The sequence below is a fragment of the Colossoma macropomum genome, unplaced genomic scaffold (assembly GCF_904425465.1).
Source record: "Colossoma macropomum unplaced genomic scaffold, Colossoma_macropomum, whole genome shotgun sequence".
Classification (NCBI taxonomy): Eukaryota; Metazoa; Chordata; class Actinopteri; order Characiformes; family Serrasalmidae; genus Colossoma; species Colossoma macropomum.
Genome location: NW_023494790.1, coordinates 18,976,620 through 19,002,867, shown reverse-complemented (window position 1 = coordinate 19,002,867; position 26,248 = coordinate 18,976,620). Strand labels below are relative to the sequence as shown.

The 26,248-nt window shown below is 38.5% G+C and overlaps 2 protein-coding genes across 2 annotated transcripts; one reads left to right on the top strand and one right to left on the bottom strand.

The window, feature by feature from the left end:
- Positions 1 to 5,197: 5,197 nt before the first annotated feature.
- On the top strand, positions 5,198 to 7,525 carry ddit4 (DNA-damage-inducible transcript 4). Its single transcript, XM_036572457.1, has 3 exons — positions 5,198 to 5,349; positions 5,733 to 5,932; positions 6,345 to 7,525. The coding sequence occupies exons 2-3, from the start codon at positions 5,788 to 5,790 to the stop codon at positions 6,833 to 6,835; spliced, it is 636 nt and encodes a 211-aa protein (XP_036428350.1). The 5' UTR covers positions 5,198 to 5,349; positions 5,733 to 5,787; the 3' UTR covers positions 6,836 to 7,525.
- A 1,192-nt stretch (positions 7,526 to 8,717) lies between these two features.
- dnajb12b (DnaJ heat shock protein family (Hsp40) member B12b) lies at positions 8,718 to 25,941 on the bottom strand. The gene is made up of 9 exons (XM_036572456.1): positions 25,738 to 25,941; positions 23,529 to 23,694; positions 22,286 to 22,431; positions 20,507 to 20,680; positions 19,589 to 19,659; positions 17,608 to 17,717; positions 13,791 to 13,963; positions 11,362 to 11,508; positions 8,718 to 9,838 (listed from the first exon to the last, which is right to left on the bottom strand). The coding sequence occupies exons 1-8, from the start codon at positions 25,868 to 25,870 to the stop codon at positions 11,387 to 11,389; spliced, it is 1,095 nt and encodes a 364-aa protein (XP_036428349.1). The 5' UTR covers positions 25,871 to 25,941; the 3' UTR covers positions 8,718 to 9,838; positions 11,362 to 11,386.
- Between the last annotated feature and the right edge of the window lie 307 nt (positions 25,942 to 26,248).

The window sequence follows — 26,248 nt, the reverse complement described above, 5'->3', positions numbered from 1 at the left end:
GGAAACATTGGTGAATGTCAGAATCTTTGTGAAAACTGTAGGTTTTAAGAAGAAATTTATTCTTAAGAACAGTTGGTGAATGAGGCCCATTGATTTTATTAAACATCCAACCAAATTCATATTAAATGGAACAATCCACAACTATGTTCATTTGTTTTTGTGCTCAAACTAGTATGACTGATTAGTCTTCACACCACGCATCACCAAACAATGAACTTTAATATGTTTCCTTTTATGTACTATGTAAGTATTTACTTTAACTCAAGTATATTTTTGGCTGCATACTTCCCCTTTTAATAGAGTAAGATTTTGACATAGCACTCATACTTGAACTACAGTTTCTCTGTACTTTCTCCTCCTTTGGTATTTTCATCTATTTCAAAGAATAGGCTGATCTGGCTGCCAGATCTGCAGTTGTACCCTTTTCTCTAACATTTAATTTCAGGTTTTATTTCCAAGCCTGTATCATATCCTTCAGTTTTCTGCTGTGTCTCAAAGATCCAGTCTTGTTTAATTTATCAAATTCAAAGGACTCTTTTTACAACTTTTGGAACATCATTCCTTTGTTTAACCGAATGCAGTGTTGGTTTATCTGGGATACATATTTAGAACTTCCATTCAAAAGCCTCTCAACCAAATGCACCAGTTTGTTTTTGTCTTTAGTCTGTTGTGCAGCCTGCAGCGTCTAGCTTTAATATGCGTGGATGTAGGACAGAAAGGCTGGGCTTTGTTTTTCCACACGCCTGCACAGTCGCTATTAATTTTAGCGCTGCGGACTGTGAGCTTCTCCTCCCCCTCAATGAGAGAGAGAGAGAGAGCTCACAGCAGTGACTGAAGAAACAGGAGAAGACAAAGCAGGAGAGGGGGGTTGAGGGGAGATAGTAAAGAAAAGCAACATTCTTTGTCCTGAGCTGAACATGGTGACAGACATCACTAGATGATTCTGTTCAAAACAAACTCTCAGCACACAAACATCCTCAGACCTGCCACGGAGGGCTTCATCTTTATCAAGCATTCGAGGAAAAATTCATTCAAAGTCCTCCAGTGACTCTTGTGTAGGCTGTTTGGTTATGAGTGTTCTTCTCTGAGAGGAAAACACACTGACCCCTGTTTACAAGCCACTCCCTCCCTGAAACTTGGCATATGTGCTCTGTGGGCCGGCACGCTCCGATGGATGTTTTGCATCTGATTGAAAGCAGGATGAATGTACAGAATGTACTGTTCTGCTCTCTGAGCGATTGTCCACTCTGTGTTCCATAAAGGGGCGTAACCGTCCCAACAAAGTGAACTGCTGGGTCCTAAAGAATCCTGTTGCCCTGCTAATCCATCTACATGACTTGCTCACACTAAAGCCCTTTTTCAAGCATCTTATGAGTGTGCCACTTTGAAAAATGCCATCTGAAATAGTAATGTGCATTAATATGTATTTGTTCATTTTGGCCTAACATTTATTATTTTTAATGGTGAACTTTATGGGCTGGTTTGTTCACTGCAAAGATAAGCCTAGTCTAAAAAGCAGTTTTTAAATGAAAATCACCAATAATCATTTGAACAGCTGCTGATCGAGGCTTCATCTGAGTTTGTGTTGTATTCAGCAAGTGAAAGCAGATGCAGAACATACAGCATATACATCGAAGGCATACTGTATGGTATGAACATGGACAAAGAACACGTGCCATTGTTTTTTTCCCCCTCAATCCCTCACAGAGAACAGTTTGTCCAGCACTCACGTGTACTCTCAACACATCTGTGCAATCTGGCTACCTGCCAAAAAACTTCTGTGAGTTAATGCATATATAAGGATGTATGCATGCATTTGGCAAGCTGAGTGAAGTAACTCTCAGAGCTGCTCATATCTACAAGAACTTTCTTGGGCTTATTAACAAGCTTAATGTCTGTATGCATTATTTTACACTTTATCCTTTATGGGAACATTATTTTCCATTTTTACACAACAGTTTAACATGTTAAATGTGTGTCTGTTGTATTTTTTTTTGTCTAAATGGCTGAAATGTTTTAAAATCTGGTGTATGATATAACACAGAAATAAAGGGTTCAGGTACAAAACGTGAGGGCATAATAACTATAATAACAGACACACTGACACCCTAGACTAAAGTCTCAGTGGCTGTGTAATGTCCCTGTGGTCTGCTGGCGTGTTTAGTGTTGTTAACGAATAAACATTCATACACTTTCTACTACTACTTTATAGTTTTATAGGTGTTTATGTACCAGACGAGTCCTTTTAATTGCAACCTGGTCATTTGAGGACAGCAACAGATGAGGAGAACATTGTTTAACTATGCTTACACACACACACACACACACACACACACACACACACACACACACACATGTATATATACATATTACAAAGACAGTACCGAGCATTTAGACTCCTGAAAAAATTTAAGTTAAAAAGCTGTTTATCTGGTCAGTAAGCATTAGTTTGCTCACAGAACTCTAATATTACAATGAATAGAAATAACATTAATACAATAAGTGGTAGTTTCATGTATGTCAGTGTGTTTGTTTAAACATGTCCAGACCTCTCATTGAGCAAGCCCAGTATTAATTGTGATTATCATCCTTTGCCCGGTTTGACTAAATAATACTTCATTGTTATATCAGGTGTGCAGGTGATGGAATCTAACAAATCTGTGCGGGGGGGGTAAATGCGGGGACATCTGGAACCAAACTTTGGTTCTCAAATTAGCTCACAAAATACTCTGAAACAAAAAAGGTTACTTTTTGCTGTATTTATGATAGTTTGCATGATTCTACTGATACATGTGAGTTGTACAAGCTATAAGACTTACTGCAAAGATCAATGGTTTAAATAATATGTTTTATATTCACATAACTACATCAGAACATAAGGTGCCAATGACAAATTGATTAAAACTCAATACAATACAAATACAATAACCTTTAAAAATAAAGGTGGCAAAAAGAGCTCTTTGGAGCAATATTGTAGAAGGACCACTTTTGGTTGCCTAAGGAACCTTTAAATGGACAGTTCTTTAAAGAACCAGTTTAGTAAATGAGATTTAAGACTATGGAATTTGAAGAACGTCCACATAGTGTAAAGTTTCTATAGAACAATTTTTCCTAGAACCACATCTACATCTATTTTATTTATAAGAGCGTATGTGCAAACAACTATTCTTCATATGTGATTACTTGTATAACTCATTTTACTTTTTGCACCAGAGAAATCTGAATCGATCCTGCACGCCTCCAGCAACTGCAGGTCACTTATCTCAGGACTAGGCTTTCATCAGGAAGAACCGTATTTCTTGTAATGTCATCAGATGAACTGTGCTAGAATGCTAATCTATTTAGGACCATGCAATATTGCATCATGCTGCACACTGACACAAGAGGCGCTATACCCTGTCAAGTCAATGCAGAGTCCAACTCCTTTCATTCACTATTTGAAACATGTTGCAAGTACACTGAAAGTTACTACAAATGCAGTGGGCATTAAAGCCCCTTGTTTCATGGGTAAACTATAATAAAATTCAGGTGCTGGAGAAGCCGATACCTTAAGAGCAGGAATGGGTGATTCATGCCCAGTAACGTTTCATTGCATCACAGCCTGCTGTCTACAGTGCTGCTCCTTATTCTGCCTTTACAGCTTGTAGCTCCTCAGCCTGCAAGAATAACACAGTGAATTGTAATACATCTTAGGGCAGCACACAAAATTGTTTTTCTACTGTCCCTAAGATGACTTTTTATTGCTCTTATAAAAGTTACTGTTGTGTATGTAGAACTAACTTTATATCAGTGAAGTGAAAATTGCATGAGCTCCACTTATCACACTGATACACTGTTTTCTGTACTGTTAGGGCAGACAGGCTTGACCAGGCTGTAATTTGTGAGCTGTTGTATTGTCCATGCTGTTCCCTCCACCCATCCTCTTCCACCCTGTCTAGGGCAGAGGCCAAACAGCTCTCCCAAGTTATCTTGAAAAGGCCAACTGTGGTCTGTAGTATATATATGAATAAAAGTCTTCTAATTTATCTTTAAAAACTTGTTTCTTTTCCCTTTAGATATACAGTCACTAATTATTTCTCAATACAAATGCATTTTTAAGGATTTTATGTTTCACACATTCATACTACATTAAAACACACATAAAAAGGATTCTACCAAAAAGGTTGTATTCTATCAATTACTTTATCTATTATGTTACTGAACCCTTGAAGAACCATTTTTTAGGGTGAGTTTGTCCTATTTTGATCACATCTTTAACTATTAGAGGATAAAATAACACAAACCAAATGCCAAAAGACAAATATGTTGTCATATTACTGTTGTGTTAGCAAATTTTTTTTGTGGCCTATACATATGCAACCACAGCCACCACACAGTGATGGGTAGCAACTTTTTTGATGGATTATCATTTTTTTGATACATTTTCAAATCTTCTACTTCTACAGTGTATTTGTGAGTAATCTACTTTTTACTGGGTTGCATTTTAATCATTAACATCTACAAATTCCATTTTTGTGTTTATTTTCATATGTTGTGCTGCTTTGCTGTTGCTCACACCTCTTACTTTTAAGATTTTAGACCAAATTATTTCAAAAGGAGAATAATACAGCCTATCAGATTTCAGTTATGCTGAGATGTACTCCAAAAGTTTCAGTGCAGTTCAACAGGAAACGCTTTGAAGAGTTTTTGACTTGCCTTCTACTCAAATTGTGTTGGAAAGCTATTTTACTTCTAAGTGACTCAGTAACTGTACTTTTACTTGACTTACTGTGCCCACCTCTACTTCTTGTTCTCGTTTAGCCTACGCTTATGCAAATGTATACAAGATATTACATATAAACCAGCATATAAATGCTAGTGCCCTAATCAGTGTTACACCGATGAAGCACTAATGTCCACCCAAATGGTCTACGAACCTGCAGGACGTGAGATTTTGCCCCAACTTGTCCCGCAGTGAGACAAAAGGCTTCGGGGCTGTTTTTCATCTGCTCAGCTCACAGCCTGATGTTACCGGGCAGAGTGGAACGCTCGAGACGTGAGCTGAACGCTGATTGGCTGCTGAGTCTTCGCGAAGCCAGGCAGGCTCGGCTCTGGATCTGAAAGCTGATTGGTTGCCGGGTTGCCGAGGGGGGCGTGTACAGCTGCAGCTGGTGCGGAGCTATTTAAACAGCTTTGTTCGGATTCATGACATCAGTCTGTGGAGCAGGAACAGACGGGGAGGCGCAGACTGAAACAGCACTGAAAACCGCTCCTTTGTTACTTTCAGCACTTTGTTTTTTAAGGAGCATTAGCTGTATTATCCACAGCACTTTATTGGCATCGACAACGTACCTTAAGGACTCCATTTTGGTAAGTGTTGGACTTCAAAGCGGCTGTTTTTAATCATTTTAAACACTGGTTTTCTTTGTATTCATTCTGAGTTGTTGGTTATTCCGGGTAGTTAACGTTAACTTGCTAGTTTCAGCAAAATACACACCGCCTACAGCTTACCTCTTACTTAGTGTTGTAATTGTTGGTGTTTCCTGCAGAAAAAAACGAGCAAGACAGAAAAACAAGTGTAGTCACTCTCAGTTCTTTGTGTGCAGGCGTTATGCGTTACAGCTGGCTAACAGTTAACTACGGTTTCTCCGGCACTGTAGCTAACCCTATAAAGTTCTTTCCTGTTGGCTTAACAGCACTGCCTTTGTTCTGATCATCATATCAACCACTTTTGTATTTCTTTTCTCCTGCAGAAGTTGAAACAGACTTCAATTTCGAGTGAAGAAGCAAGTCTTGCCGGATAGAGCCATGCATAAAGAGCGAAGTGCTGGTGTTTGTGCAAGTGAGGCCTCAGCCAAGCGCCTGTCCTGGAGCTCCCTGGTGCAGAAACTGAGCCACAGCCTGGACTCCGACTCCGAGGGCAACAGCATTAGAGACGATGTGTCGGACTCTGGTACGTATCTCAGCTTTGTTTGTGACTGAAACTGAAATAATGTCCTCATGCAATGGGCTTTTAACAAGCTATAGAGGTGGATGGAGTAGCCAGATACATTTAAGTTAACATCAGTAAAATTACTAGAGTAGAAGTTTAAAAAAGCATCAAACTAAGACAAAAACCTATTTAAACATGAGCGAAAGGTACCAGGTTAAAGAACTTCCAGATTCTGAGTTGACCTACAGTAGAGCTTAGTACATCCAGCCCATCAGCATTGGAGCCTAGGTTTGTTACGTTACTTCTTGCTTTGGGATTACTTTGGTCCAAAATACAATGAGAATTAGTAACTAAATGTAACTGATGCAATAAATGTGAATTGATTTTTCTTCACAAATGTCTTGCAGAACTAACGGCTCATTTTCTCTTTCAGGTTCAATATCTCTGCCAGACTTGTCCACCCTTGATGGTGATATGTTTTATGACCCAATGGAAGAGAGCCTCTGTAAGGAAGTGGTGCAGCTGATTGCCCGCAGCCTGACTGAAGCAAAAGACTGCACTCTCCACTGCTCCAAGCTGCTCATCCCTGAGAAACTTCTGGAGCACATCGGCCAGGAGCTAGTACATTTGGCCGCGAGTGAGCCGTGTGGCCTGCGGGGGGCGCTGATTGACTTATGTGTGGAGCAGGGGGACACCTACAAGTGTGCTGGGCAGATAGCGGCCGACCCTTACCTTGTGCCCACCTTTCAGCTCACACTTGTACTCAGACTGGAGTCGGGAGGCATTTGGCCTAAAATCCAAGGCCTGTTTGCTACCAAGTCTTCAGCTCCAGTTGTGAAACATGCCCTGAAACTAAGCACTGGCTTCAGGGTGATCAAGAGGAAACTCTATAGCTCTGAGGAGCTGCTTATTGAAGAATGTTGAACACAAAAGACAAACTCTGTCTCCTCTTCCTCCAGCGGCTGTCTTATTCTCGGTGAAACTTGTCACTTTTTGGTGATCCAAGATGTTGCCAGCTGAGGACTTAAGTGACTGCCTTTTGATAACTGACTGCCAGAGGCAATAAACCTTGTATTCTGTAATGAAGTTGTATTACAATAGTGAAGATATTACCTGACAGCAGATCTCCATATCCTGTCATCACCAAGGTGTTTTATACAAAAGAACTTGAGTACACTGTTTGTCAAATTGACAAACATGCCTGTATTCAACGATTGCTGTATGTACAAGTTATGGATTACTGCATTCATATGTTGCACTTCTTTTAGGCAGTTTTCTAACCTGACAGGTGCTGTTCTGTTGACTGCTTTGAAATGTTTACCTCAGTTTCTGCGGAAACCTGCTGTGGCAGCTATTTTGTCTTGGAAACTTGATTTACTTGTTTCGTGGAAGATTGTTTTTAACGTTTTATTTAGTAAGTGCCATTTTGTGAACAGATGTTTTGGCCTTCAGTTAAAAAGGACCCATGCCTTTTTTTTATTTTTTTGCATATTTTTTATTTTTCCATGCATATTTTCCTGTGCATAATTATTTATTTGATATTCAAATACTCTGTTACATTTTGTACGTTCATTTAAGAAAATACAGAAAATAAATTTATTTTTGAAGAAATGCCTTAGTTGTGATGTGCTTTGTGTGTGAGGTGGTGGGGGGGGGTTAAATTCTGTTTTGAGACTTAAAATATGCATATGGCTAAGAACTCGGTTAATTAAGAGTCAATTAAGAGCTCAGCTGCATGCAAAACTACTACTTGGCCAGATTTGTGCAGAAAAGGTTGCCTACTTTAGTGAGAAGTATATAAGCTGAATTTGTTTCATTATGACCTTCACTATCAGAGTGAAGTTGGTATGAAAAATGGGATTGGTCAAAGTTAATTCTAGTTGTAATGGGAAGGCTTATAAAGATGAGACAGAGCTCTGAAACTCCACCCAAACTGCCCTCTGCCATAATATAATAGTTTAGAAGTACAATGAATCCCACCAAACTGTCTTGACATGATTTCAAAGCTTAAGACTTGTGGACTCTAACTTTTAAAATAAAAATGAAAACAAAAGAACCATACTTTCAAAAGCTATTTCAGGAACGGAAAGTAACTGTTTTATGGAACCCCTTTTTAAACCTTTATTTTTAGGAGTGAAGTAACCTTTTAGCCTGTCCATGATAGCTGTATCTTAGTTATGAACACTCTTGATCGGGCCATTCAGTGACCTACATGTTTGAAGACTGATGTTAATACATGGTTATCCATGCATTCATGGCACTTCATTGCTTCTTAAGCCTCTCCAGCATGCCTTTAATTATGTGGTCACAGAAGGAAATGCAAACACCACTCCATTACATAGAATGAACCAAAGTAACATATAAACTTCTCAAAATTAGTTAAACATACTCTGTTCAAAATAGATAAAAGGGTAAAAATTCTTAGAAGTGTAAAATAATGTATTCATGTGCTCTGATGAACTGCTACTTTGGTTTGTAAGGTTTTACCAATGTTGAAGGAGGAAAGAAAAAGAGAAAATAAGCAGCGTATTCATTAGAAGTGCAGATCCAGCAGAGACCAGTTCTAGTGAGCTGTGACTATCAGCACACATGAGCTGTTTGAACTACAGGCTGAGGATGAACGTGAGCCTCAGCATGTTTTAGCTTTCACTGGGAATGTAAACGCCTGCCAAAATCCGACAGCTAACATGACTCACGCACAGACATACGCAAACACACACTCTCACTCACACTGCTGCCTTTCCTGAAATATGCACACACACACGCTTCTTCGGTACAAACACAAAAAACACACTCACTCAAGCAGTGAAGAGTGGCACGTAGGATTTTTATTGTTTCTATTGTCCAGAGCAGAAACATTGCAATGTGACTCTCTTTGCCAGCAATGCAACAATTTCATAGGAGCTGAAAATATAAAACTTTATATTTTAAAAAAAGTCCAGATCTTTCAATAAATACTACCTAACTTTATACAGCAGCCAGCTTAAAAGGGAATTCCACCAATTTCTGCATAAATCAATCGTTGAGTCATTTAGAGTGATTTGATGTGAAAAGATTATAGAGAAAGCTACTGACGTATATTTCTTAAACATTGGTGATAGGTACCAGGGGATCACTATGTCTACAATGCAAATATAGCCATTTTATTTACTATTCAAAATGATAAGTGAACCTACATGTAGCTTTAGCTTTATATGTAATGTTGATGGTGGTAAAATAGTGGTAAATCTGAAAAAGTATTTTTCCTTCTCCGTACCCTGCATGTACCTCTCCAAACAATTCTGACTCTGTCAGAAGTCTCTCCAGAACAGAGCATTTCACATCAAACCACTCTGAATGAATTTTGTTTACTAGAATCATTTACTTGTGCAGAACTTTTGAAAAACTGGTGGAATTCCCCTTTAAATTTTAGTGTCCAAGATAAAAGTATGGAGTGCAAATCTTCATTAATTAAAGCTTAATAAATATATGTAACCTAATCAATAAAACCCCTGCATAGATAAATCTCAGATGTACAATTATAAATTAATACAAAGTGACTTTAGATCTACAATAAACATTCAAAAACTACCAACTACCAAACTACAGGAAAAAAAAACAAGATCTATGATAAACTGACCTGAAATGAAGATATGTAGTTTCATTCATCTGGGTAATAAACAGATAATCATTATTTCTTAACTGTTTGAATCCTTCTCTCGAGGTGTAGCTCAGGTCAAGGGAGCGGTCAGCTAGGGGGAAGATCCTCAGCCTTATATGACCATTACAGCAAGATAGCAACAGATCATCTCTAACTAACACTCACTCAGACACACACACACACATACACGCACACATACAATCAGTAGTCAGTCTGAAGTCTTTCCTTTGGCTGATTTTCTGCCACTGTTCCTTTTGCCATCTCCAAAGGGAAGATTCTTCTTAAATCTTTAAAAACAAAATAGATTCAAAGTTAAAATATGATCCAGATGGTCAGACATAATAAAATCCTGAAAACAGACATAAAAATGGCACACAAAAATGATTTTTAAATTACAGCTAAAAATAACATAAGAGAAGTGATTGCGCACATGGTCTCAGATGTCGAGAGAGTGATCATGACGGTGTGCCTGTTGGGGCTGCACATTTGTCTCACACTGACATGGGACAGGTGTAGATCATATAGTAACTGGGTCAAGCATTTCAGACCATTGAAAACACAGTTTAAAGGAGACTGTGAAAGAGGATACAGGACACAGAGGAAAGCAAAGAGACAGAGACTCTCAGCACTTGCTTGGTGCTGCTGGCTTTCTGTTTGCTCTCCTTTTGCTCGCTGAGGGCCGTTTTATTGAGCACTAAGTGTTTTAAGTGCTAAATAAACATGCTGTACACCTGGGCTTCTGTGCCCATGTCTCTATGGTTCATTTCCCTTGCCTTGAGTATATGCTCTACAATTGTAGCCATGATAATGCTATTGCAGAAAAAAACAGTTAAAGTCAATGTGAATCAGGAATGATTACGTATTTTCCTTTTCTAATTTAGCCATTTTTTGCTTGATAATAGTTGGTTAATATTATTTTTCCCGCCCACTGGTGTATTGTAATGCAATCAAAACTAAAACGCTGTTTTCAAGGTGAGCAAAAGTCCATTTTTTAATGGAAGTTTATGGAAAAACATTAATTTTGTCTTGTAACCTTTTTCTGCAGGCATCCTAGTAAGTATTCCTCTGGCAGAATACAATTCAACTTTGTATTTATAATTAATATAATCAAATAAAATTTTCCCCTGTATCTATGTTATCAGATTAAAAAGTACACTGTTGTCTCTTTGTGTGTAAAATGTTGTAATTATGTGTTGAGCTGCTAGCGAGCAATGATGGGTCAAAGTGGAGGAGTCAGAACCCTCTGCTGTGAAAATAATTCACACCTCCCCACAGAGTCAGATACCATGTGTAACTGCCCCAATAAAAATATTGAGACATATTCCATCAACATTATTGAAGGGAAAAAAAAATGCATCTATAGTTCAAATGAGGAACCTCTACCGAAACAGGAGGAAAGTGTACTTTATGGCTTCTGTGAAAAGGGGTTAAATGATCATCATTTTCTTGCATCAAAGGCAAACTTATCAGAGAATCTTTACCGTACAATCTGTCCCTGAAAAACCGCACATGGTACAGCAAACCTTCCTTTGCAGCACATGTAAACATAAAAGATATCTCACAGTCTGCCTCAGAATCTGGCCCGTATTTTACTGCCATTGTGTACAGTGCGACATGTAATAATCTTGCATCGTTATTACACAGTGTGCAGTGGGCTTTACTCAAACCACTGTAGCACCAACTTGCTGGTTAAAATATAGCTTAAATACCCTCTCCCATCAGACACTGAAGATTCAGCTAGAGTGATTTTTGTCTTTTGCTGACCAGACCCCTGATCAGCAAAAGACAAACTCAACCCTTATGCCCCCACCTGTTCTCGCAGCGATGGCATCAGTTTATCCATGGACAGAAGCCTGCATTTCCGATAGTCTGGAGCAGCTGGGAGTGTCCATCCTCTGAGCTCTGTGGTACAGGTCACTGTCCCCAAAATACCGCGCACGGTACAGCAAACCTTCCTCTGCAAACATACACACCACATGATATTCAATGCAAATAAACCATTGTTTACAACACATGGCAATGTCTCAGTAGAAAATAAAGTAAAAATCATATCTAGTATGGCAAACAGAAAAAACAGAATCCTCTATGCAGAGATCATAACCATACACACTGCACAATCCCATCATATTACATATGGATAATTCAATTACTTTGACACTAGGCTGAACTAAGAGGTGATAAAATGTTTACTCAGCTACAGAGCAAATATACACTGCTCTCATCAATACAGATAGAACAAGGCTGATAAGTGGCTCTTCTCTCAACGTAGATTTAGGGAAATGAAGACACTAGGCGTCTGCATCGTGCTTGTGTTGTAAGCCCGACTTTTTGATGAATAATTTGCTGAAGCAAATAAGTGACGCAAATTGCGAACCAAAGGAAGTGAATTAAGAGACACAGAGAGTAACCAGCTTGAACTAGCTCTAATGAATCACCAAAAGAATGACATGCCTACTGGAAATTACCAAGAACCCAGACGACACAACTGAAGGAAATGTTTCATGGTTTCTTTGCCTAGAGGAGCAGACAGCTGAATACTGATTATGCTGAGTCAAGGAACTACCTGCAATTCATATCCATATCACTATCAGATCTTTCTTGCGCAGTTATTCTGCTGAACCTGAACCTGTGGAAATGAAATGCATCTTAAGCAACCCGTAACACTACACTAGTAATCTAGGAGCTGTCAATGTGCTCATTTCACTCCCAGTTTAAGATGTTAAGCTGGTTAAGGCCAGTGTTCCAGGCTCAGACACTACTTGAATTCAACTTACAATGAGGGGATAGCAGAGCACAATCTAATGCATTTTGCTTTTTGCAAAAATAATTTAAAAGTATTCTACAAATTAATAATAAGATTTATTTTTACACAAGCAACCTAAACATCTCTGTTACAAATGAAAACATAAATTTTGTTTCCAGCACCTACCATTTATGAACAATTTAGCTGTTAGGCAGGTTTAAATGTTACAACTAATCCCAGAGACGGGGTAAATAGTAACAGATTGAGGGGCTGTCACAGCTGATAATATGAGTAATTCACAAGGGTCTGTTGCTCAAAGCAGATAAGCTTTCCAACCTAAATATATAAAAATATCTGCATCATGATTAATGTGGCAAATTTATTTTTGACCACAAAGTAGAACAGCAAATTTCAGCACAACAAAATTGAAATATATTTTATTTTACTTTACATCCATCAGTGTGTTTCTGATAAATCTGTGTGTAAAAAAACTACTAAACAATGGACTGTTTTACTGTTACTGAATTTATGTAGGAGGATACAGACTCCTCTCATGGCTTTCTGTAGGAGGCTTAGTTGTAACACTACTTTACAACTCCCAGTGCTGTGTGAAGGCTGCATTTTACCCTGGCTAGCTCTCACTCTGAGTTGTTCACATGCTTCAGAATAGAGCTATGTTACAGCTACGAAGAAGGAGATTAAAACAATGTAGTTGTGAATTGTGTGACTTAAAACTTGTGATAAAAAAGTAACTTTTATGGTCTGCAGATATATCTGTCTGTTTGCTGTAAAACTAGTAGATAATGTTGCTTTGAGAATATGAGAAGAAGACTAAAAGCACATTTTACTTAAATCTGTTTAACTACATAAAAATCCATGTACAGTTTACATAGCATTAGTTTGTGCTCTGCTCTTCCGTACACTGTGAATACTGTCTAAAATCCTTTTAGCATTTCTGCACAAATTATCCTAAGAGATGAATCTATAAGCCATCTCTGTGAAACACAATATTAAAACCTCTACTAATGCTATCAGAAGATTACATTTAATTTAGACTTAGAAACAACTTTCCACTAGTCTGCACTAGAAGTATTAGATACGACTTAAACATTAAGGAACAAACAACTAAATCTACTTTAGGGCAAATGCATCTGATGTAAATATACATAGATACAACATTTTCTAGTTAGGAGAATATTGAGTTGAGTGGACTTCAGCATCTTTCAAGTCATGCTGTACTTTCCAATGCATCAGCTGTAGGTTTTGTAAGAGGTGGTGTTGAGCCCTAATGACCAGGATCAGCCCCTATCATAAGATTTGGACATTATGCAAGCAAGAGGTCAAAGTTCTGAATTGAAACCGCAACAGGCAACACTTGGCCCTTCATCGGCTATTAAGTTTAATCAATAAATTGTAACTGTTCATTAAGCGTAAGTGTGCAGGTTTACTGAGCAGTGAGCTGGCATGCAGTGATATGCTGTGGAAGTGGATCATACTCTGCTGTTTCTCTCTCCAGCAGTTGTTTCGCAGAGCGGAGACGTAGTTGTCCTCCACGTTACGCTCCACCTGCCTCAGACTCACGCCGCTGTATTCTTGACTGAAGCGCTCGTTCACGTAGTATGGCACACGCAGCGTCTCCGTCAAACGCTTCTGTGTGTGACCAGCAGACCTGCACACCAAAGCAATGCACCAGAGTCTGTGTGAGAGGGCGTGTATCGACAAGTGACTAATGTATGAGTAAAGCTGTGTTGTGACAGAAGTCTCAATTCCTAGGTAGTTTCTAGGTAACAGGAAATTTGTTCTACCAAACTGAAGTCTACTAAACTTAATTTGGTAGATTATCATTATAATCATGATTTCTTTAAACTACATTTTTATTGCTTTCTTCTTTCAGTGTTTTTGCCCTCTTATGCTGTTTTTATTTATTTTTTCCACGTTTGGCCCAAAAAAATATTTGGACATTAGTGCCATAGCTAAAAATACATTAAGTTAATAGTGCTATATAAATAAAGCTTATTAAGTTTGTAAGGTTGATTAGCAGAGATGTAATGTTTTAAGATTTACTGCTCTCAGTCAAAATGTTTCCAGTGAATCAGATTCAATAATTAAGGTCTGTACAGAAGCCCAAACACCAACTTTCTCGTTTTTGCTGTTGTATTGAGAACATCCACAATAAGAACGACCAGCTAAATAAACCAGAGCGAACAGGGAGAGAACATTCTAAACAATAAACACATTCATGGCACACAAGCCAAATGTTGGTGTTTGTTTGGTGATCAGGGTGCTCTGGCCTTAAAACAGCATCAGATCTACATGGAAAGTGGGCCAGGAACTGTTCAGAGCATATCAGTGAGACAGACAGTGAATAACTGCCAGAGTAGTGGACAAAAAAGACAGATATATAAATAACTAAAGTCTCTGCACATTTTCTCATCCAACACGTGATAAGCAGTCAGGGTCAAAGGGAGGAGTGCACAGGTCATCAAGTCATACTGTGATCCAACTTTGGCCATTTTAAGCAAGATTTCTCTCTTTCACCATCACTATCACTATCACGCTCCACAGAGTGAAGAGTGGTGGAGATGGCCTGACTGAGGAATTATAGTGTGAGGTCCCACTGAAGTCCACTCTTAAAATGATAAGTCAGAGAAAGTTCAGGGGTCAATACCTTTCCATGGCTGTCAGTACAGACCCACATGACATGAAGCACTGCAAAGATAAAGCAATGTCCTAAGACAGGGGTTAAAGGTTTCTTTATGTGGACAATACTTCATTCCCTGATGTGATTGTATATGATCATCGGCATTAAAAGAATATTCCACAATTGTTCACTCCAATCTGCTGGGTACTGTAGTGTACAGTCAGTTACTAAAGGTACCAATTTTAACACACTTTCCGGTGCTTAGAACAGAACAGAAAACCTGTTGACTCAAAAAACATTTTCAATAGAATCCATTGGGCAGTTGCTGGATTCCACCAGTAAATCTTTATTTGAAACACATTTTTGTACACCGCTTTCATTAATTCTTCAGCCAAAAGTATTTATAAAGTTCAATAGACTTAATAAGAACAGCTCTGGTAAGACACTCTGTCATGTCTATTTAATCTCAAAAGGGAATTTCATCATTTTTTTTCCCAAAAATTTCTTCAGAATTCAATTGTTGACATATTAAAGTCACATGACTCTTTTTCTTTTTCTTTTATAGTGGTGGTGATAGGAACCAGGGGTCACAATGTATACAATGCAGTTATAGCCACTTAAACTGCTATTCAAAATGACCCAGTGAACTTACACGTCTTCTGAGTTTTCGCATGTAATGTTAATCATTGTAAAACAGTGGTCAATCAAAAAGAAAAAAGTATATGCCTTAGAGCACATTGCATGTAGCTCTCCAACCTGAAAGGATTTTGAAAAAAAATATTTTAGGCCAAAGGTCATCAAGAAACTTATTTGTAACCATTTCATTTAATAATAACTTTCTGTGGGGGACCTTTACAGGCATTAACTGCTGCAAACATCTGGTTTATATCACCACTGCTGTGAACTCTGACTACTTAAGTTTCTTTAGAATGAAGCATTTCATATCAAACCTTTCTACCGACTTTATATAAATCTTAATTACACAGACATTTTGAAAAATTCCCCACTCAAAATTCAAATTCCCTATTCCCTATTTTTCATTTCAGTTCAAAAGGTTTTCAGTCCTTTTCTAAGCACAGGTGTGGCAAATGTGTCAAAATTACAGTAATCAGAGTATGATATAGATTTGGCATATACAGATTACACTGCAAAAGCCTGCAATATTTGTTTGACTGTATTTGAAGCTTACAGTCTGCTTCTAAAATCACCAATATCTCCCACTACAACTGTAATGAGTAGCAGATAGAAAAGGTATAATGTGCGCATCAGTCCTCAATCTATCCTCATGTTCATCAGAAAGAGTGTAAGAATATATTTGCTAAAGGTCACAGCCTGCGGGGTATCAATAGGCTTTGCTTAGCACTTCACATCCTACAGATTAGATCCTACTAGGTGCTGTATGTGAGCAGCAGGCCTGGTCGGCTCTGCTCTAGCTGGAACAGGATGGTCACTGGCTAAATGAGATTAGCTATTGATTAGCAGGTTTGATGAGAATGGCATCAGCACACAAACCCTGAACTGACCGATAGCACCATACATCCACACAACCTTCACGTCCACACAGGCCTTACCACAGCTCCATGGAGTGAACAGGCAGGATCAATGAGTCTCAAGCTAATAGCTCAATCCTGCTGTACAATCCCCTGTGGAGTAGTTAGGGATGATTTCACCCCATTGCTCATACTTTTCTACTCTGGCTGAGAGCTCCTGTTATTTCTCTTGCTTTTTTACTTCTCAGCTTTCCAAGAAATAAGGTTGGCTAAAACAGAGCCAAACCAGCTGGACAACTTGCGACTGAATTAACGTATTCACATAAAGAGTGAGTGAGTGAGTATGTACATTTTTGTGAGTGACAGTAAGTGTGAGTCTGTGTGATTGTATGCAAATGGGGTTCGGTGTGAATGGCCAAACAGTAATATAAATATGCTGAGCACTAAAATAAACAGAAAATAAAGACATGAATAGGGTCTACAAAGAAGGTTGCAAGTGGACAGTATAATGGTAATAATAAATACTGTGGTAGTTTAAAACAATGACAGTAGAAAATTTGCATGAATAGAGTCGTAGCCAGAGATGAAAATCCAACCTGCGTTCCCATCTAAAAAATTAATCACCCTCTCATCGCTTCACTTCTTCGGCGCTGAGCCATCATGATCTAAACTTGTTTCAGTGATGTTTCCGTTATCCAGAACTGAACCTCTTTGATGGAACTGCTATCATGTTAGCTAAGCTAATGCTACCCAGCTCCTCTCTCCTAGTTAGCAGTTCCAATTTAGAAATTGTTCTTATATAAATGTCTTGACATTTATTAAATGATGGATTGAAAACCATGAACTGAATTTGGTGCAAATGAACTGAACTTATTTTAATTGTTTTCACTTTTGAAATGCAGGATGAGATGGCACAAAAGCAATGTAAAAGTTTTTGGGTTGCTTATGGCGGTGTTATGCATTTTACATTGTTTTTACACCATATACTGTAATAATATTTGGAGATGGGCTGAAGGTGGAAAAGGTGGATACCTCACAACATTGGCTGCTAGCATACAGACATTTTATATCAAACGATTTTAGAAGTATAATTAAACCTGTGGACTGAATGGAGTTGGTGGACTGTGTGTGTGTGTGTGTGTGTGTGTGTGTGTGTATGTGTGTGTGTGTGTGTGCACTTACGGTGTGAAGCTAAGGCTGTACGGAGGGTTCGTCACCATCATCTGGCTGAGAGCTGACACAATAACAAGTATAAGGATGGGCATGAGCTGGACAAAGAGAGCCAAGCCACCCTGTAATAAACCACATACACACACATACTTTTACTTGTGGAACCTCATTCTTAGTGCAACTAAATCTCTCTCACTCTAAACTTGAACCCCAGCATGACTTAGAGTCCAACTCTGACCTTTATGCTGACCCAGATCATAATCTTAAAACCTTAATGTGTATCACAATCTACCCAAAACCATAACTTTAGTCCCATACCCTTAACCATAACCAAAGACCCCAAAACAAATGTCTGAGCTTTAGTTTTGAAGACATAAAAAAGCTCAAATAAAAGAACTGAAAACTACACAAACTTTACACATCATCAAAATAATTCAGTTTAAATGAGAAACTCAGAATGGCGAAATGACAGGATACAAACCCACAAAGTGGAAAAATTCTATTTATTCACAAATATTCCTATCTTGAATAGCTGGCAAATTCCAAAAGTTGAATGCTAAAGTGTTTTTATCATCCCATTCATTAATTGTTAAGAAAGGACATGCATGCACAGTTGTATGCAAACGTTTTAAACACACCTGGGTCAAATTACAAGTTTTGTTGATTTTTTGAGCAAAAATATGTGCACATCCTCTACAGGGAACAGATGTAAATATGACATTTTCCTGCAAATCTGAATGCACAATCTTTTGGGGAAAAAAAACAAAACAATATAAAACGTGCCATAACACACAGGGCACATTTTTTAGTTTTCATTTAGAAAGTCAACAAAACATGTAATTTTACCAAGGTCGGCCAAACTTTTGCATACGACTTCGTATGTAACTGAGAGAGAACATGACTCTATTAAATCTTCATACACAACTTGGTTTAGTGGATCAGGCCTCCACAGCTCACTGCTGCCCTCTACAGTTAGACACCTGCCAAAATCCTGCTGCACGTTATGAAACAACACCTACAAATCCCGTTGATAATAATATTAAGAATGTCTCAAACAAATCCCACAATGCCCTAAATAGCCTGAACAAAAACATCAAGAGTGTACCTGAATTCTAAGAACCAGTGAAAAGCAGAGTTTTGGATTGCGTGCAAAAAAAACCTGTTGTGGTTTTGAAAAGAACAGCTTGTGGTATTTACAAATTATGTTGTGATTCCTAAGCATTTATACAAAATTCCTGTAAGTCTGGAACACTAGCCATGTTTTGAAATAAGCTGGGAGGTCTGAGGACTTTGCCATTGCAGTTTAGTAATTAACCAGGAAAAGCATCTGAGAGGGGCAAAAGTTACCACATTTTAAGCAAAGACTGCTAACAATTCTACCCACTGATCTTCTTTTACATAGTAATCAGATGTTTTAAACCAATTTTATCTTCTTTTATCCTACAGTAACAATCAAGTATAAATTATTTTTAATGAATATTAATTCCTCACATAAATATGTACTGAACTGTGCAAAAGCCTTAAGCAGCCAAGAAAAACATTTAAAACTAATTATCTCAGCAATAAGTGTGCTTCTGCTAGTAAAAACAATATACAGTGTTATAACAAATAAAATAAACATAAATACAATAAAACGTAATGTGTTTTTGTTTTTAAAAAGGTTATTATTAATATGGTTAGAGGAATACAGTTAGAAGAACAAAGATATTGTTTCTGACTTCTTGATGCCCTCCAGCCATGCATGAATTTGTTAATTTCCATCAGCAGCACGTGATTTAATTTAATAAAGGACTGATTATTAGATATTGGATGGTAACTGCAATACTGAGCTTCCTCGAGGAGAGCTCTGGAAAAGCTTAGGCCAGCACACTCACACCCACATCAACTGATTTAATTAAAAAAAAAAAGAAAAACTTCTATATATAGGTGTCATTTAGATGCGCTGTCCCAATGATACACACTGATAAACTCCAAAACTGGATGCCTGACTTACCCCTCTCGGCTCTCTTCTCTCACGCTGCTGGCTGAAGCGCGTTCGCCCGTTGCTGTACATGTGAACGTTACCTGAGAGAGGACAGGTTTCATTCATTTAGACACACACAACAAGCAAATACTCAACTGCATCGTGCCCACTATTACTTCATTAAAGACTGGTAGTTACTAGCATACTAAATATGAAAAACTGGAGAGATATAACAGTTACTGCAGAAGGAAATAGCAGCATTCATTTAAGCTAAGCTAGCAAAGTTATATTTGCACACATTCATCTTTTCCTGATGTCCACTTATAACATGTCTTGTGTCAAGAGGTTATAATAAATTTTTACATTTTATAACTTTCCAACCTCTCTTTATTCCTTAGAATCAAACAGGCTGTTTTTGTTACTGTCTTTAAGACTAATATATGTAAATGACCACTGTCCTGATTGGCCCTGCGTAGTGTCTTATTTAGAAAGCGTCTAGGCTGAAACACTTCTTATGACCTTTGTGTAACTGGGTGGGGCTGAATTGCTGTAGGCTGTATAGGTGGAAAACTGTGAATTCAAAATTTGAATTCAGAACTTAAAATGGGCTGCTTTTGCAGATTTGTTTCCATATATAGACTGTGTGGACTGGGATGTGAAAGGTATGTTTTGAAAATGTAACAACATTTTACATATTGTACCAAAGGGGAATTTGTTTTTTAATGATATGATCCCTTTATTGTATTCTATTTTAATAGTGACACCAGAATTAAAAATTAGCCCTCGCTCTAGTTCTGGAAGACTCAGTGATTATTATTGTCATAGTTCTCATTTTCTTCCAGGAGACTAGACTCACTTTCTGATAAAGCTGATAATTATCTGTGGTGTCCAGTTTGAGTTCAGATTTAAAGGGCCACTATCAGTGACTATACACACAGAAAAACTCACTAGAGGGAAATCCTCCTCCGAAGAACATGTTGAAGAGATCCTCTGGGGTGATATCAGGCTGGAAGTCTGCATTAGCGTGGCTGTGTCTGCTGGCACTGCCTCTCACCTGCCCGTACTGATCATATTGACGCCTCTTCTCTGGGTTAGACAATACTGCATACGCGTTCCCTATGGCTGCACACAACAAACATTCACTATATGGCCAAAAACATGTGGACACCCCTCCTAATTTTTGAGTTCAGGTGTTTCAGCCACACCCACTGTTAAGAGGTATATATAATCAAGCACATAGTCTTGCAATCTCCACAGACAAACACTGGCAGTAGAATGGGTAATACTGAAGAGCTCAATGACTTTAAACGTGGCGACGTCATAGGATCAGTTTGTGAAATTTCAGCCCTACTAGATCTGCGCTGGTCAACTGTGTGCTAAAAAGAAGTGTCTAGGAGCTACAACACCACAGCTATGAAGCGGTAGACCACGCAAACTAACACAGCTGGGCTGCAGCGCATGGCACGTAAAAACAGCCTATTTTCTGTAGCATCATTAATTACAGGCATCCAAACTGCTTCTGGAAGCAACATCAGCACAATAACTGTGCGTCAGGAGTTTCATAAAATGTGTTTCCATGGCTGAGCAGCTGCACAAAGACCTAAAATCACTATGTGCAGAGTGGTGTAAAGTAGTGTTTCTGCTTTTCCTGCTTTCCCTGGCCCCCGAGGCCCACTGTCCTGTACATTTCAGTGTTTTTCTTGCTTCAATACAGCCACTTCAGCTCCTAAGGGGCTGTTAATGAGCTGATCAGCTTAATCAGTTGTGTTGGGAGCAGTGAAAAACTAAAAGGTGCAGAGCAGCTGGCCTCCAGGACCAGGGTTGATGAACACTGGTGTAAAGCACGCCATCACTGGACTCTGGGGCAGTGGAAACGTTGTCTATGGAGTGATGATTCACGAATCTCTGTCTGACAGTGTGATGGAGGAATCTGGGTTTGGTGGATGCCAGGAGAACGCTACCTACCAGAATGCACACTGCCAACAGTACAGTTTGGAGGAGGAAGGATAATAATCTGGGGCTGTTTTTCAGGGTTTGGGCTCGGCCCCTTAGTTCCAGTGAATGGTACTGTTAACGCTACAGCACACGAAGACATTTTAGACAGTTATATGCCTCTAACTAATGTTTGGCGAAGCCCCTTTTCTGTTCCAACATGACTGTGCCCCTGAAAACAAAGTGAGGACCATAAACGCATGGTTTTACAAGTTTGGTGTAGAGGAACACATGGAGTGAACTGCATGGAGCCCTGACCTCAACCCCACTGAACACAACTAGAATGAAATGGAACATCAATTGTAAGCCAGGCCTTCTTGTCCAACTCTTTTGACTGAATGGGCACAAAATCTTGTGGAAAGCCTTTCCAGAAAAGTGGAGGCTGATACAGATACAAAGGCGGGCAACACCGTATTAATATCCAATGGTTTTGGAAAGGGATGTCCAACAAGCGCATATGTGATGGTCAGGTGTTCACATACTTTCGGCCATATAGTGTTCAACCAGAGCATTAAAAGCATTAATAGTCAGAGGTCAGGACAAGTCAAATTTGCCAACTTCCAGCTAATAAAATATTCTAGCACCGTGTCTTGCTGAGAAACAGGTTTGAAAAAATACACAAAAATATTATTCAAATACGACATTTGTTAAGCATACATTTATGTAGGGAACAGAAGGTTTGCACTGCTCTGCAATAAGGAGATTATTAAAGCACAGTAAGCATGTTATGCATACCTTTAAAAGCTTCTGTAGCCCCCGGTGCATGATTCTTATCAGGATGGAACTTGAGTGCTAGTTTCCTGTATGCTTTTTTAAGGTCATCGTCTGATGCATCTTTCTGGACTCCAAGTATCTCATAGTAGTTCTTACATTGTTTTATTCTGCCAAAAACAGAACAGAATAGCTGAAAACAAGTATACATTTGTATTTGAATTTGGCTAATATAATCTACAAGTTCTACAAATAATTTAGAAGTGCGAAAAGCCTCTATATGAGTTGTGATTTAGATTCAGCTCTGCCCCTCACCACACAGGCACTCCCCCTTTTAAAGTTCTTATACATATCACATAACCACTGTTATTTCACTGTGAAAAAACAATCGTTCATATTACTGATGACACTTAAGTTCAGCACAAACAAACAGCACCCACGATTATCACAGCTTTAGCTGTTGTAATACTCATATTGCAAAGGGGTGCAATGTAAATGAGTCCTCCGACAAGGCTACTACATTTTTACTGTGTGCTGAGGGCGTTCTGCCCAACCTCTGACGTTTGAGATGATTCTGTTGGTTTTTTTATGAATCAAGGCATTTCCATTACCCAGAAAATGCAAAACAAAACAATGTTAATCTTTTATGTCATAATATTAAGGGTGTTTATATAGTCACAATGTGGAATATTGCTCATATTGTACAGTCCTATTCCTGATGTTCACCCAGAAGACATGGCAAAATATCTTAGTGTGACTGAATTGAAATCTGTACAAAATGTTTGATCAAAATGCATAAATAAGAAATGTGGATGGTTTAAAGAGTTAGGATTTTAAATGTGAAACAATTTCAACATATAAAAAAAGAAAATATATATTTCAAAATATGATAATAGAGTCTCTACAAGGAACAAACTTAAATATGGTATTTTGTTGCAAATTTTAGTGCATGATTTCTATTTATCTGCTGAGTTTGACATACTGTAAAAATTACATCATAAAATCTAAAATATGACAATGTTTTTTTTCTTCTAATATGTTAAATTCATGAAATAAACAGTAATTGTGCATTAAAATGTGCAAAACTGTGTTCCCGTTTGTGAGCCCAGGGGCGGTCAGGCATATATATATATATATATGTGTGTGTGTATAGCGCCCCACACACTTTAACAAATAAAATATTTAAAATCGAATTGAATCTAAAATAATGCTGAACAGTTTTATCAAGGGGAGTATCAACTGTAATAAAACAATCCACTGGCAGCACCTTTTGACAGCATCCACTTGGTCCTTAGTGAATGCTTTTGCTGAGTCAGAGCTTCTATCCTCTTCAGCTTTGTGGTTTTCGGACCTGATTTCCGAAGCCTCTGTTTCTTCTGAAGATCCATTCTGAGTGGAAGCATGTTCATTCTGCTGCAGTGACTCCAACAATGCTGTAAACACCATAAGTTCAATAAGATTAATACTAGCTGTCAATCTGATCTCCAAAAGCGAGCCTTAAACTAAATTAACCTAGTGAAACAAGCTAAAGCAGCCCAACAGCTACAGTGCTATCTTCCACTAAGATTAGTCTTTCTAACTTAAATTGCTTAATATGACTCTGTAAGCTTTAGAATTAGATGTAAATTTCTGGATACGCAGTGCCTCTGCACAGTAAAGCTGTCAACTGTGACCAGAAATTCAAACAGAATTGTCTCTACGTTTGTGGTCAAATATTGGAATATATTTGAATTTTAAATATGGTATTTTTAAAATATGTATATATGACATACAGTGCTGTATGTCCAGTTCACATATGTACTGTGTGTCGCTGTAGACTGCTTTGGACATTGTAATGTAGATTTTCTACATTTCAATGTGCACTTTTCATTGAATTTCACAAATATTTGACTATACATTTTTATCCTGACTTCCCAGATTTGTGTTACTCCAAGGCTCATATTTGTGAAGAGTAACAGTGCTGATCTAGGACCTGTTCCTGTAGTTCAGTTCAATGTACGTAAGAGAGAAATCTGATACTACATCAGCACTCCTTACTTCAAGAATCTTTATGAATACAGGTCCTGGTCTTACTCACTTGACTCAGCTCAGGATTTAGCTCACTGTGCAGTGCAGGTGGACTACATGACACCTTAACCCAGCAAAGCAGGTGGGTCCAGGTGCATTTGAATAGTAATGTCTGATTCGCTAGATCAGGGCTGGACTTAAATCAGGGCTGGGTGATACTGATAAAATTCAATATCATGATGTTTTCTGGATACATTTTTCTATTACATTATCAGATAACATTTTAGCTTGCATTAATAAAGTTGCTGAGCCCAAATTTTCTGAGTAGCTAGCCTATGCTAAGAGAATGTCTTACAAACCTAAGACAGCTAGTTTTGATTTGAATGTTTCTTATAATATTCAACAAAATATGCACTAAAAATCTTGGTGTGTTGCTATAGTTTATTCTCCACCACTGTGCAAAGAGTTCACATTTGTGGGTTTAGTGTATTTTGTTGAAATACGTCTGAATCATGTCAAAATAATCAAACTGAATTGTGGTGAAATTTGAGATGATGCACCAAATTTACACCCCTCATGGTAAGGGGTACAGTGCAGCCTGGATAAGTAACTAGGAGGAGGTGCAGTGTAAATAAATGACTGAGGGTGCACATCTGTTCCTTATTCACACCATCTATATATACACCCTGCTTGGAGACCAGAGAGGAAGCCTTTACCTGCGTGCTGAGTGTGTGAGAACCTGCAAAGAGAGTAAAGTGCTGCTGAAAAGCTCTTGGATTATTCCTTCACGTTTCTGTCACCCCTCATCTCTCAAAATAACTGTTCAGACTGTCCTGTGTGTCAGCTCTCCAAGCCTCTCCAGCTCCTTTTGGCCATGTGTCCAGTCCTAGTCCTAGGTCAGGACGTGCCCCTGCATATCTTTCTTCTTTACCTACTTCACAAAACCACTTCACACTGATAATCTGACGGTAATGTATGTCAAAACGAGAAATGCGTTGAGCTGTGCAGAACACTGGGACACTGGGACACACGGAACACTGCTCTAATCCTTAAGGGCCTGATGACAATAATACTAATTCACGCTTGTACATTATAACCCACGTAGCACTGAATCATTCAGCCATGCATTGCGAGACACAAACTTGCCTGCATTTTAGACCCAGACCTGACTTTACACTGACATCGTTATCCTACATAGACAGAATCAGTCAACTGTACACTTCACACCACTGCGGCGCAGCCTATATTAGAAGTACGTCAGAACACGCTTCTAAAATGCCTCTAAGATAGTCAAATAATTACAATATCCGCATCGTAAACACTATCAAGGGCTGGGCAGCAAGAATATCCACGTTATACGGACTGTCAGAAAGAGCGCAGGCCGTTATGTGCTCCACTGTAGCAGATTATCCTGAAGCTATCCGGCTAACCGATACGGCAGTAACGCTAGTGGGTTTATCTCCTCTTACCTTCTGCCTTGTCGGTTGGAAAGAGTCTCTGTGCTTTTTGTAGAAACCGCCGAGCTTTGTCAGCTTGGTTATTTCTTATTGCGTTGACTGCAATCTCGATACAGCGCTCGGCTTCGTCCTTATTTCCTTCCATTGCGGAGCGTAACAGTCACCGTTAAAACAGGAGCTACACGAAAAAACATACGCTACCTAAGAACGCACCCCCCTCAGCGCCTACTGATGACGTAGAGCCAAGGCAGAGAATTTGATGCTGCTGAACTGATAAGAACCCGCTATATTTATTTTCTTATCCCATCACAAATGAAGTTATTATTATTATTACTATTATTATTATTTACTTTAACTTTGGTTTATGTTTATGTAACTCTCTGTTGTTATAAGTCTGCACGCTGTCATTTTGAGTGGTCATTTGTATCTCTGTAAGGCTTAGCTAAATAATACCAAATCCTCCTTTATTTGTATGTACATTTGAAGCTAAAAGTATGGAGACATTATGGACTGGTCTTTCACT